This window comes from Scomber japonicus, chromosome 18, assembly GCF_027409825.1.
Source record: "Scomber japonicus isolate fScoJap1 chromosome 18, fScoJap1.pri, whole genome shotgun sequence".
Classification (NCBI taxonomy): domain Eukaryota; kingdom Metazoa; phylum Chordata; class Actinopteri; order Scombriformes; family Scombridae; genus Scomber; species Scomber japonicus.
Genome location: NC_070595.1, coordinates 1,642,347 through 1,655,954, shown reverse-complemented (window position 1 = coordinate 1,655,954; position 13,608 = coordinate 1,642,347). Strand labels below are relative to the sequence as shown.

Here is a 13,608-nt window from a genome sequence, read left to right as displayed (position 1 = left end):
ATCAACAGAATCCAGGACTGTGTGACTTGCTTTTTATTAGCTTACACGAGTTATATCCTACAAGCAGGTATCATCAGCCTAATGGATGCAACTGAGCAATCAGCTTACACACTTGGCACTTAATAGCTCTGGTCTCCTGGCTACTCTTTAACAGCTCAAAAACAGATTTAACATCACATTATTAGCTTGATACCTTGAGGACAGTCTCCAATGACATATTTCAGAATTCTTCTCCAGAAAATGTCATATTAGATTGCAGACCACAGCTATAAAACCTGGTTACTATGTGAAAGGAAAGGCATTTCACTTGAATACTTTCATCATATTTTTACTCATACAGCAGTGAAGTCTGTGAGACAAACAAACATTGTGGAAGTAAAGTCAAATGCAGCAAAACAAAGGCTAAAGGTAAAAAATACTACTATAATGCTTCTGTCCTGTATAACTGTACTCGATATATTCTTTTTTGAGTTTTGTAACTGTGATGGTCCTTGTTGAGTTTGGATGGACAAATTAAATCAGGATCAGATCAGAGAATGAGAAGATGTCTTAAAGTATGATATGTGTATTATAGCATATTAACATTAAAATCATCATCTCCATTCGATTTTTATTTATTCTCTCAATTTTATGTGTCTCTCAGCCATCTATGTAAATGTGTTCAACCTTGACACATTAAGCAGTATTACCTTTAATAGTAAAGTAATCAATATTAAATTATATTTACTAATAAAATATGAGGGATGGAAGGAGTTATACATGGGGGAAACTGTACCAGAGAAAAGGGTAAAAAAAAGAAACTAAAGCAATGCAACTTACACACACACACACACACACACACACACACACACACAAATCCTTTTTCGAGGACACTCATTGACATAATGTGGAGTTGAAAAGTTTCTCTCTCAAAAATAAGTTTATGAATTTGTAATTCTGATATTGTGTAGCATTGTATACTCCATCTAATTGTCAAAATCTGCCAAGCCCATGTTGTATAATTGCATTGGTGTGGTGTACAGTCTGCTAAATTGATAAATTGGTTTTCAGGCGAAACTTTAACTTCACTTTCACTCTTCCCCTCAGCTCTAAGGAATGTTCAGCCTCTTTTAGCTTATTATTTAGTTTTTCAGGCCATAACAACATCTCTCACTCTCATCAACCTGGTTTTCAGCAACAGTGAGCAAACTGTACACTACCTGCTCAGCACCAAACAGCATGCAGACAAAAGTAGTGAACTAGGTAGGGAACATAGTGGAGAATATGGTGGCTAAACAGCCTGATATTTCCCTGAGCAGTTGAAGACATGCAAACAGGCAACTGTTTGCTAACAAGTTCACCTTCTGCCTGTCCCATGCTGCCAACTGCCCAAAAAACATGAAACTTTAAAATGTCATATCTTTGCAAAAAAAAAAAAAAAAAAAGGTCATGCTACAATGCTTCCTCTGGCTGTGAAAAGATCTGACATCCAACCTCTGCTGTGGTCTCCCTTACAGTCATACAATGTGTAGTGTTAGTAGTGGTGTGTGTGTGTGTGTGTGTTTGCACTGTAAGTTTAAATGTGTCTTCAGATCTCCCCAGCATAGTGGACACACCTTATCTGACAACATTATCAGTCCACATTAGATATGCACTCTCAATTACATCACATTTTTGGCAGATGGAGACGGCAGCAGTTGACTTAAACAGTAGAAATGAGGCAGAAAATGAAATGTAGGGTTTCTGCATTATGTGTCTCCTTGCTAATTAAATTAACATTGACCACCTGTCTTATCTGATGGCTATACACAGTATAGGAAGCCAGCTAATCTAAAGCAATAGATAGCTGCAGCCCTTTTGATGACTAATCATATAATATCAAGGAAAATGGTTAACATTTTTTAGTTTCTTCTGATTTGGGATTACGCAATGGAGTCTGGACACCAGCCTTAACTAAATGTGATAGAAGTAAAAAAAAAATAAAAACAGAGAGAGTTACAACAGCCGCAGGAGCCCACCTGTGACCTGATACAGTGGCTTCAGATGGACTAATGTATTGTTAAAATACCCTGGTAGGAGCTGAACTCCTGTCCTTTTTTCAAGTATTTTCTGTGTTCCCTGTCTGTTCTTCTCTATCCATATGTGAGCTGTTATTCTGGCTGTCATTTTTCAGTTTTCTGAGTTTACGACACTGTTCGAGCATCTGCCTCCCTGTGACTCAAAGTTCAATTTCAAGTTCAAATTTCTGAAGTATTTGTGGTTCACAAAATAGTTGAATGAACAAAAATAATAATTTTCTTAATGATGTCAGCATATTGTATATCATAAGGCAATCAATAAAACACACCTACCAATATGGTAATTCATTAACAGCCACATTGATAAATCTGCACATTATATAGTGTGCATTAATCACACTCCAGTAATGATCATAGTCAGTTCTGTAGACTTCAACAAGGCAAACAGTTGACTGGAAGGTCACAAGTTTGATCCCTGTAAAAGCAAATGTATCAGTGACTGAGATCTTGGAGGATTTTGAGAATAACTAATTCCTTAACATGCTTTGCAGGATATTGTGATTAGAGTCTTAATCTTCCACTAAAGGATTAACTTGAATTTTGTTTGCCATCCTGTTTCCTGTGTTTCTCCACAGGTTAGAGGTCAGTGAAGGCAGTGGTATCAGTGGACGGAAATGATGTCCATGCAAAGTAAGTACTCAGTCACCACATTAGGCATGTGTGATTTTACATCTGTGTGCAGTGAGGCTTAAAGTATATTCATTTATTTCAAGTAGAAAAAAAATAGAGAACATAAGAAAGAATAAAATGCTGTTTTGAGCAAATACGACAAGTTTCCTTGTCATGGAACAAACATGCTTCTCATTCATGCTTGTATTTATCAGGAACAATAGCATTTACAAGGCTTTTATGGACTATAGAACAATGCAAGTTGTGATTTATTTTCTCTCTTCAAATGCTGTGCAAACTTCTTACAGGCATGAGCACTAATTATTTGTAACAGAGGAATTATGTGCATGCCCCTGTCAAGGGATTTTTCCAACAATATAAGTGCAATCAGCAAGAAATCACAATGGTCTTAGTTCCAAAAGATGCATGCACAATCACAGAGAAGGAGAGGAGGGAGAAAGGGGGAGAGAGGATATTTATAGAGAGAGGCACTTTAACAACAATATTGAAAATAACAGGAATATGAGTTGATGATAACAGCAGCACGCATGGCCGTCTATCAGGACCTGGATGTCCATGGCACTGGGCCTCTGCATCCACCTGTGAGGCGAAAGAGCACCAACACTACAGGGAAGAAGTTAAGATAGTGAAATGCATACATAGTAAATGGATATGAACAGAAAGAGAGGAGGAGAGAGAAGCTCAATGCATCATGGGAAGTCTCCTGGCAGTCTAGGCCTATAGCAGCATGACTAGGAGCTGGTCCAAGACAAACCTGGCTGACACTAACTATAAGCTTTATCAAAAAGAAAATACATATGCTGATCCATATCCAAATATAACTCCTAGGTTACTCACAGTGGTGCTGGAGCAGGGTTATTATAGTTAATGAAAACTATGACTAAAACTAAAACTAATAATGAAAAAATAATTGAGTTAACTGAAATTAAAATAAAAACTACAATTAAAAAAACAAACAAAATCTAAATAAAAACTACAATGAACAATGTAAAACTAACTAAAACGAAACTGAATTGCAGATAAATTCAGCTTTGTTTTCGTTGTCGTTTCATTTTCCCCCTCGATTACTGCCTGTCCTGCAGCAGCCGCTATGCTGCTAACCCTAACCCCTCCAGAGGGGGGCAGCATAGCGGATATCATCTGCTGCATACTGCAAGAAGAAGGTGCTTAGCAGGCATTTTATGATTAGCTAGAAATGGTTAAAGTTGCAGGACGAAAATGCCACAGCCCAATATGGGACTACTTGGAGTACGACCTACTGATAGATGAGAGTAAATGTGATGAGGACTGATGGGAACATTTGTGGGATGCAACTAAAAAGGAAAAATCCCACAAATCTGAAAGTTCATCTTCATGGTTAAATAATGAAATTAAAAAGGACTTGATAAACCATATTTGGTGTCACTCATTCTTTCATCCTTCTTCTTCTACAAGTCAAGGCCCTTAATACTTGAAAATCTAAAACTAAATAAAAACTAAACTGAAACTAGTCAATTCCTCAAAATAAAAACGAAACTAAAACTACTAAATCACTTGTTGAACTAACTAAAACTAAACTGAATTAAAAAAGCAAGCTGAAAAACTAAATAAAAATAAAAACTAAAGAAAATTTCAAAACTATAATAACCTTGTGCTGGAGGCCAGAGTAATGCCATCCAGAGTAGTTATATCATTAGATAATGTGTTTCTAAGGTGTTATGGGCCAATAGATACCAATGATTCATCTAATGATAATACACTTATAATGTGAATAATGTGATATATAAAAAGTATATCACGTTATGATATGAAAAGTATTTCGTTAAAATGAGAAACATTTCTGTAACTGAATACATCTTTTTGACATGGTGGCAGCAATAATTCTGAATAATTTCTCAGTCATCTATTTAACATCTACTTTATTAAACTTAAAATGTGTTATTTCACTGTTACGAACCCAGCTCGATGGGGAAAAGGGAAAGTAACACACACAACCGATGGGAAATGGTTGTAAAATAAAAGAGGTATTTATTATAATAAATTATGACAACGTGGAAATTAATACCAAAACCAACAGAAAAGGGCCACCAGGTGCTGATAAATCAATAACAAAATATAACAAAAAGAGGACTCCTTACAAATAAAAATGGAGCTAACTGTCTCATGTATTTAGAGAATAATAAACAACAAATCAAATATGCCTAAACCAAAAACCTAGCTAACTACACTAGCGCTATACCAAACAGAAATACAAGTAATCAGCACCCCTAAACCTAACAAGAAAACAAAGTGACACAAATAAGAAAGAAAGAAACTATTCTTACCCTGGCCCAAATCTGGGTAACCAAAACACATGCTACTATTCGAACTACTACTACTACTACTACTACTGCTGAGGTGTCTGCCGGCGTCTGGAGGGCACGCCAGGCTTTTAAAGCTGTCACTCGGTGATTGGGAGAAGCGCTGCACCAATCAGCCTCATACACCAGCCTTCCAGGATCTGCCACACTGGTCCACTGTAAACCTCGGAGCGGAACACACACACAAAGAGGAAGGGGAGAAACCATGCAAAACGGCCTAGGGCCGTAACATCACTTTTCAGCATTAGTCCACAGTTAGAAGTATGTCTGCTGCCAAGGATTCTATTGATTTCCCATTATGTGTTCTAGTTTGATGCCTCTTAGTCCACATAAAATAGTTAGATTTACAAGTCATTTTCTTTAAGGTCTAAACTCTTGCACTGCTGACTGAGACATCCATCAAATATCTATTTTATGATCACTAAGTTGTCCGACAAAATGATCAGTAGAGCTTAATTTATTCTGTGTGATCGACCGTAGAGGAATGTCATCAGCTCCCATAAGTGTGCATTATGTTGTCTCATGAGTGCATATGAGAGGATATCTGGATCTCTGCTGTGAAAGAGAAGGCATATGCTTTGGATAAAATGAAGTCACTTCTAAACATTCCCCCGGACCTTCCCTACAGGGAACAGACAGTTTGTGATGGTGCTGATGCACACACAGTTTCTCCATGAATAAACAATGCTTAATATATCCCTGACTTCTGCATCAATTTTTTGGGATCACAGACCATGCACCAATGTAAGAAATGCAACAGCACAGTTAAACCAGTGTTGCCAACTCCTCAGTAAGGAAAGTAGCTATAGGCTGTCCTAAAAGTCGCTAAATGACGTCATCGCCTAATTTGCATAATTATCATTTGCATGTTATTGTATTGGACACTGTGGGGGAGACAAAAAGTGAGTTAAAAAACCCTAAATATGTTAAAAACTACAAATGAGCTTTCTTATGTTGATTCTTGGTTTGTTTGTTTTTTAAAATGTAAATCAATTTTGATCTTTATTGTTAAATGTTAGAATATCAAATTTAATCAAAAGACTGGTATGCAGGGTGGATGTGGAGTGGTGTGGGTCTCCTCTCTGCTCTGACTGCAGCTGTGTGAGGCTACTGTGAACCTGACCGCCTGTGAGTGCTTTGGGATGGGGGAGGGGCTCACGGCAGCACCCCCTACTCGTTGAGGACAGTAACGATACGTGCTTTCACTTCTGAGTCTCCAATAACACCAGAAAAAGTCGCTAGATTAGTCGCTAGTCGCTTTTGAGGAAAAAAGTCGCTATGAGGGTTTGGAAAGTCGCCAGATTTAGCGAGAAAGTCGCCAAGTTGGCAACACTGAGTTAAACTAGTTAAACACAACCATAAACCTTGACCACAGAGTGTTTTCCTGTACTTCACAGTATCACTGTCTTTTGCCTATTAAAAAGATGGGTTCAAAGTTTTTAAGTCTGTCTGAAAATGACAGTTGGGTGCCCATAAAGAAGTTTTGCTTGCTGTAATCATTCCTTCTAAACTGGGTGACCCCTACCAGGGTATATACAGCAATCCTTAAGTTAAATTTACTACTTTTTAATACCTTTTTTTACTACTTTCAGATTTTTTTTTAAAACCATCACGACACTGAATTGCAAGTGTTAATCCGCGACCTTTCTGTTATTTACACAGATTTCGACATATATAACATACAAAAGAGAATAGATTTAGAGACTCACTGATGTTGACAACATATTGCACATATTTATTTCACTTCGTAAATAAAAATAAAACAAACTACCGGTACATAAAATGTGCAATGGAGAGAATGGATAGTTCCAGCACACTGGCTGGCATTCACTGCAAGTTGATGCATTACAAACTGCCATCTTCTATGAACTGTTGCTGATTCACAAACTGGAATCCACTACATGAACTGGTGAACTGGCAGTTCATGTGGCAAGTGCCTTAATTCCATGGCCTTTTCCTCAATAGTTTTGTCCATTTTGACCAGTTCCTCTTTTTTCTCCTTGTGTCTCCTTCTAAGAGTGTTTGATTTGGTGATTAGCTGGGCCATTTTTGACCCAGCTTTCCCCTCTGCCTCCTCGGCCAACTTGTTGGCATCATTTTCAAGGATGGCACAGACTTCGTCCAGGACTCTGCGTTGCTGTTTGAGCTCCTGTAGTTCGTCCTCTGCAGCCTTCCTTTTCTGTGTTTGCGCATCACTCTCCCTCTTTTTACGCTCTTGCTCCAGGTAAAGCCTGTACTGGGACCTTGCTGAGGCCACAGAAGCCAGCAGGTCCTTGGTTAAAGGCACCTTGAGGACACCACCACAGCTACTGACATTGTCACAGATTAACCTCAGTGCCTCCAAGGATTCACCTAGAAGGTTACAGGTTTCCACCTCCTTGTTAATGGAGAAGCCCCTCTCCACGGTGGCTTGTCCATGTGAAAGAAGTAAAACGCTCTGGCAGAAACTCAACAGGTCCGTGTAGGATGGGCTGAGGGTCAAGTGTAGAAACACATCCACACGTTGCTTGAAAGGCTGGAAAGAGCGGAATTGTTCACCTCTGCCCTCAAGAGACAGCAATGACGTAAACCGCTGAATGATTACATCACCTACAATATAGACAAAGAAATTAAGGTAATTAATAGGTCATTTAAATTTAGTAGTCCCAGTTGGCCCATCAGACCATTTGGCAACATACATCACAACATCATGTTATAACATCTAAGTAGAGCTAGGAATGTGTAAGGCTTCTTCTGAACTTATTAATTTGATAGCATTGACACTTCCTTCTCTATGCCTATGCACTTTGACTGTCCCTATACAATATCTTCTTACCAGCTGGGATGCCACCTGCCAAATGTTTGCTCTGGAGGAATGTTTGCACTATTCCCTTCATCTGTCTGATGCACCAATCGGGATCTCTGTGCATTCTTGAAGGGTCCAAGCATGCAATCTGCCTGACCACTTGGAATTTCAGGGGGCTTTTCTCCTGTAGCTTCACAACAACCTTAACCAGGCCCTGCAAAAATTCTCGCCTGAAGGTGGGCACAGAAAGCTCACCAACCTTGAATCCTGGTTTGCTCTGAAGTTCCTAACAAATGAACATTATTGTTCACTGCAAATGCTTTGGAAAATAATTAGTTTTACTTCTTTATCCCTATTTCTTTTTCATCTTCTTATTATTACTAATAATTTGAGTAGTAGTAGCAGCCTAAACATAGTAGTAGCAGTAGTAGTACTACTAAATGACAGAAGTTAATATTACAACATACATCCTGGTTCTTTGTGCAGGCAACCCAAAACACATGTGCATCTCTAGAGGGAAAAAAAATAAAGAAAATTACCTTGATAGCAGATTCTGCTCCCAGGCCTATGTCTACACTCTTTGGGCAGACCAAGTTCTTTTCATCTGTTAGATCTATTTTGATCAGCTGCAGGGGTGTGAGGTCCTGGAGGAGCTCTCGTTGAACGAACCGCCTCAGTAAACTCTTACAATGATAAAACAAGCAGTTAGTAATCCAACAATTTACACAGATTCACCAAATGCAATCAATTTTATCAAATATTTAATGATCATTACCAAATCTTTGGCCAAGAAGGGCAACACTGGCTCATCAGTTTGGGACTTCGTCAAGAAGGGGTTGAAAGTTCTTGCAATTGCCAGAAAGAACTGGAGTTTTGCAATAATGAAAGTGCAGCTACTATGGTGTCATATGAAGCTGTGCAGGGGACTGGAACCTTCTTTTTCTCTGCAGCATCCACATACGTCTTCAGCACTGGCCAAACTTCAACTGCCCTTTCCGCCACAGGAACATTTTCCACCCATCTATGGCCACAAAATGGCATGGGAAAGCAGGAGGACCCCGTCAGGCTAGTGAAATCTTCTCTCCTGGCAGGAACATTATGAAAGAGGAAGTGCATGGCTCGCAGAAGTTTTTCCAACTGCCACATAGTAAAGCCTGCCTTTAAAGCATTGTAGACGGTATGAAGTCCACAGCTTCCAACAGTGACAACCTGGGCACCTCCATAGAGCTCTGCATGTTCTTTCTGGAGATCCACCAACTTGAAATTCACATTGGGGCCATCCACTCCAACTGATAGCAGTTGCCTCATATTCAATTGTGTGACACATTCCTGTGAATAGAGACCAGGAGGAAATCTGTTATAAGTTATTATTCAGACACAGCAAAATAGATCTCAACATTCACAAAGGTTGGTTAAGGAGAAGCATTACTGCATACACATTTGATTTAAATTAATAATTGATAATTTAGCAGTTAAATAATTTAGTGTTTTTTTCCAACAACAAAACCTGAGCCAAATATTACATTTCTATAACTGTGATAGGTTGTTGAATTTAACAAAATACTAAAAACATTATTTTTTTGTACCTTGGAGCTATACCCCACAGGTCAATAAATGCAGGTGGGCCTACAGGTTTCATTCAAGTAATTGCAGGACTTTGGCCAATTTTATTATTTTGTGTAACCAACAGTAAATTAGCCAACATCATCCTATAATATACAAAATCTTTGTGAATAAATAACTCTTCAAATGAGTGATCACAGGATAGGTCAGTAGGGCTATATAAAAAAATAACTTACCTTTATGTGATGCAACAAATCTTCGGCCCTTCCATGTCCCAAAAACTGAGATCCAAAGTATCTGGATTGGACACGGTCATCCTCCCAGTATTGAACATGGAGGTCAAGCTGTTTTTTCTTTGACGCCTGATTGAGGCTCTCATCAAACATCAGCACGAATGGCCCAGCCTTGTTGATGCCATTAACAAGCTGTTTTTTGAAGAACAATGCTAATTCAAATCTGATGATGTACCCGGTTTTGTCTTTACCACACGTGAATGACTTCACGATGTCAGAGTCGGGAAACATTTCTTTAAACAGTTCCGAAATTCCTTCATTGGAATTCAATGAGTGGTGTTTAATTGCAGTGTTCAGACACCACAGAGCCTCCGCGCGCAGTGTTGGTGTGGCGCCCATGGCCACCCGGAGGTCAGACGTTGCTGGAGCCGTAGCGTTGGCCAGTAGGCCTACCGTGGCACTAATTTGCGGCGGTGGTGGTGGAGGTGCTGCCGCACAGACAGCTGAGAGTGGTAGAATTAACTGATCTCCGAGCACGCATTCCATTTTTATGTTTAGTGGATTGCATATGCGACCGAAGTGCGTTAGCTCCCATCCAGTTGACATTGATGTTTTTTTTACACACCGAACAATAAGCCTGCCTGTTATTCCCTACTACAGGCCTGAGCCAGTCCTTAAACGCTGGGTCGTTCACCCAGCTATCAGAAAACTTGCATTTGCCCATGAAGACGACGATGGTTGTCCAGTCGTTGAAGATATGCCTTGAAGCAAGTCTAAAATCAAACGTAAGCCAGCCACTTCTGTTGAGCGCGCGGTGTTCTGAGATGATGCCGAACGACCACTGAATATGACGTCAGCATCAAACATAAGTTGAGACGGAGACGAAAGATCTTTGATTATGTGCCCAGATATGCTAAAGCCCATATTTAAACGAACTAAAGCAAACTTAAGCAGGTAGAATTTCAATCAGAATAGGACACCTGATAGTCTAAAAAAATAATACCTAATTTGGAAAAAATAATACCTTTGAGACCAAATTTAACACTTTTAATGGCCTTAAATTTGACAATTTTAATTTATCACTTTTTAATACTTTTTAAAACCCTGCGGACCCTGCCTACTAGGGCTGGGCGATATGGACCAAAAGTCATATCCCGATATATTTAGGCTGAATATCGATATACGATATATATCCCAATATTTTTATCGCAAAGTGAGAGCAAATGTTTAGTCACAGTCAAAGCCAAATATGACATGTCACAATTAATTTGATTGAAACCAGCAGGATGAAATAATGCTCAGCTGTTCAAAGAACAATAAAATGTAAACATAAATACTGTATAACCACAGGAGTACGTTCTTTGAAATCAAAGCTCCATAAGGTGCACATTTAAATGAAAAATAGCCCATAAAATAAAATAAATATATTTATATGAGAAAAGCATCAACATTTTGACAACTATAAATGGCTTATTAAAATTTAATTTTATTAAAAGTAGTTGCGACTGGGTAGCTCATATCTCGGCTACATGGTTTTCAGTAGCTTTTTAAATCTGACTTGTTCCACAGTTGCAACAGGGACCACATCTTTAGCAATGTGATAAGTGACCGCTTTAGTTATAGTACACCACTTGTCACTTTTCTTTTCATCCTCGTTGTTTTTTGTTTTTTTTTCCTTTTCTCCCCTCTTTATTCTGTTGTTCTTGTTCTGTCTTATTATGTATTGTATGTTGTATATGTACGGACGGGGTGATTGCTGTTATTTCGCTGTACTTCTGTTATAGTGACAAATAAAGCTCTATTCTATTCTATACGGTACACTGCGGGAAAATGAAGCTTGCAGTGAGCTTTGTTTCGGGGCTGGAGCTTTTGCGGGTTGTGGATGGCTTTGCAGCTGGGGTTTCTGCAGCGCGCAGTTTCACACACTCTTTGTACTGCAGTTTGTGCCACTGTTTTAGGTGGTGAAAAAGATTTGTAGTGCTTCCACCCCTGGCTGTAACTTGTTATGTTGTTGATATCGGGGATGACCAAGGTTCCATTACAGCACATTTGAGCTCAAATTAAAATACAAAGTAAAAGAAGCCTGATAATAAAAAATATTAATAATAAAAATAATAGCTGAGTAGTTATTCACTAAACAACTATTTTTGTCTAGTCAAAAAGATACACTGAAAAATAGATTTCAGCCTGGCCATGTTGGATTTCTCGATTTTGAGGCTTTTTTTTTTGTTTTGTTATTAAACTTTTTATTTTCTTATTATCTCATACATGTACATCTCATCAGCTCTTTTCAATGAAACATATACAGACAGAAAATAGGTTAAAAATAAAAAAAATAAATAAATAAAGAAAGGAGAGAGAAAAAAAAAAAAAGAAGGACAATCACATCATTACAAAAGCACCTACACTCTCGATCACAGCACTCCTGAGCAGGTATACTACCTAAATTTATAGGTAACTTGAGTAACTGAAAAATGGGAAATGATAATGATAATGTGACAACAAAATGACAACAATAACCGTAGTAGTAGTGGGTTTATCAACCCCATACGCACCTTCCTTTATCCAAGATTACTCCTGTGAACAGCACCTTATCGAGGGGTGGTAATAACAACGATGACAAGAGCAAAAGTAACTCAAATAATAGTAAAAATAATAAAGAAAATAAGGACCCTGCTGCGTACATGTATAACATAATATAATTAACTAATAGTGTAAGTACTACACCAGAAACAAAACAGAACCGGATGAGTGAAGTCAAAAATTAACCAGCATCTTGCCTATAAGTTGCCAGATAGTTGGTCCAGACATGCCAGTAACTTTCAAACTTATCTTGTTCAAGCTTCAGAATGAATCCCTTCACAGTGTCCGGTCTTACCCCAGACATAAGGTCGCAAACCCTGATAGGGTCACTACATTCATGATTTTCTCCATGTTCAATTTAATTTCTTCCCAATATTTTGAAATGACTGGGCAATCCCAAAACACATGAAAATGTGTTGCCTTACACTCTCGCCACAATATCTCCAGCAGGATGTATTTCCTCCCAGCGAAATCCTTGCTGGAACTCTAAAAAACCTAACTATCTTTTTCCATTCTCTCCCAATACAGAAAGGATGTGCTCTTCCACTGTTGTAAAATTATTTTCCCCCATGTTTCCATCTGCATTGTGATGTTACTCTCCTTCTCCCATTTCTCCTTTATATATGCAGTATCCCCTCCCTCTAGCTCTTGCAACACCTTGTGTATCTTAGATATGTGTCCACGTCCAGGGTCTGACCTGTAACTGAGTAAAAATATCTTCACTAGTCCCAAATTAGTTTGTTGCAGCTCCTCCTTTTTCGTTATTTTCTCTAGATAATGTCGAACTTGTAAAAATCTATAGAAATCTTGATTTGTTAGATCGAATCGATTTTTAAGATACTGGAATTGTCACAGTGTGCCCCTTTCATAGAGGTCACTGTGTTTAATTAACCCTTTGTCAGCCCACTGTTTAAATCTTGCATCCATCCTGTTTGGTAAGAAATCTGTGTCATATCCTATCCATTTTATAATCCAGTATGGTTCTTTGGCCTTGTTTTCATTGATTACCCTGTGCCAAATCCTCAGTGACATTTTAATCCATGGGTTTGTGTCTTTTCGACACGTAATCAACCCACTATCCCCTATTATTGCTTGTAATGGAATATCACTAGATATCTGACATTCTATATCCTTCCACTTCGCTTTATAGGAAGGGTTGCAAATGTTAGCCAGAATTTTTATCTGCACTGCTTGGTGATCATTTTTAATATTCGGGAGAGCAAGGCCTCCTTTGTCTTTTGCAAGCTGGAGAGTCTTATAGCGAATTCTTGGCCTCTTCCCCTGCCAAATGAAATGTGATATTAATTTGTCTAATACTTGAAATTTACCCTTTTGAAGTTCTGCTGGTATGTTTTGGAACAAATATAATAACCTGGGTAACAAGTTCATTTTTATTGCTTCCACTCTCTGTCCTAGTC

The 13,608-nt window shown here is 38.5% G+C and overlaps 1 protein-coding gene across 1 annotated transcript in view; it reads left to right on the top strand.

Moving 5' to 3' along the window:
• LOC128379599 (junction plakoglobin-like) overlaps window positions 1-13,608 on the top strand; it is a 190,242-nt gene that overhangs the window by 116,938 nt on the left and 59,696 nt on the right. The window contains exon 2 of the mRNA XM_053339286.1: window positions 2,633-2,687. Coding sequence (XP_053195261.1) covers window positions 2,672-2,687 — 16 coding nt within the window. The 5' untranslated portion in view covers window positions 2,633-2,671. The remainder of the gene's footprint in view (window positions 1-2,632; window positions 2,688-13,608) is intronic.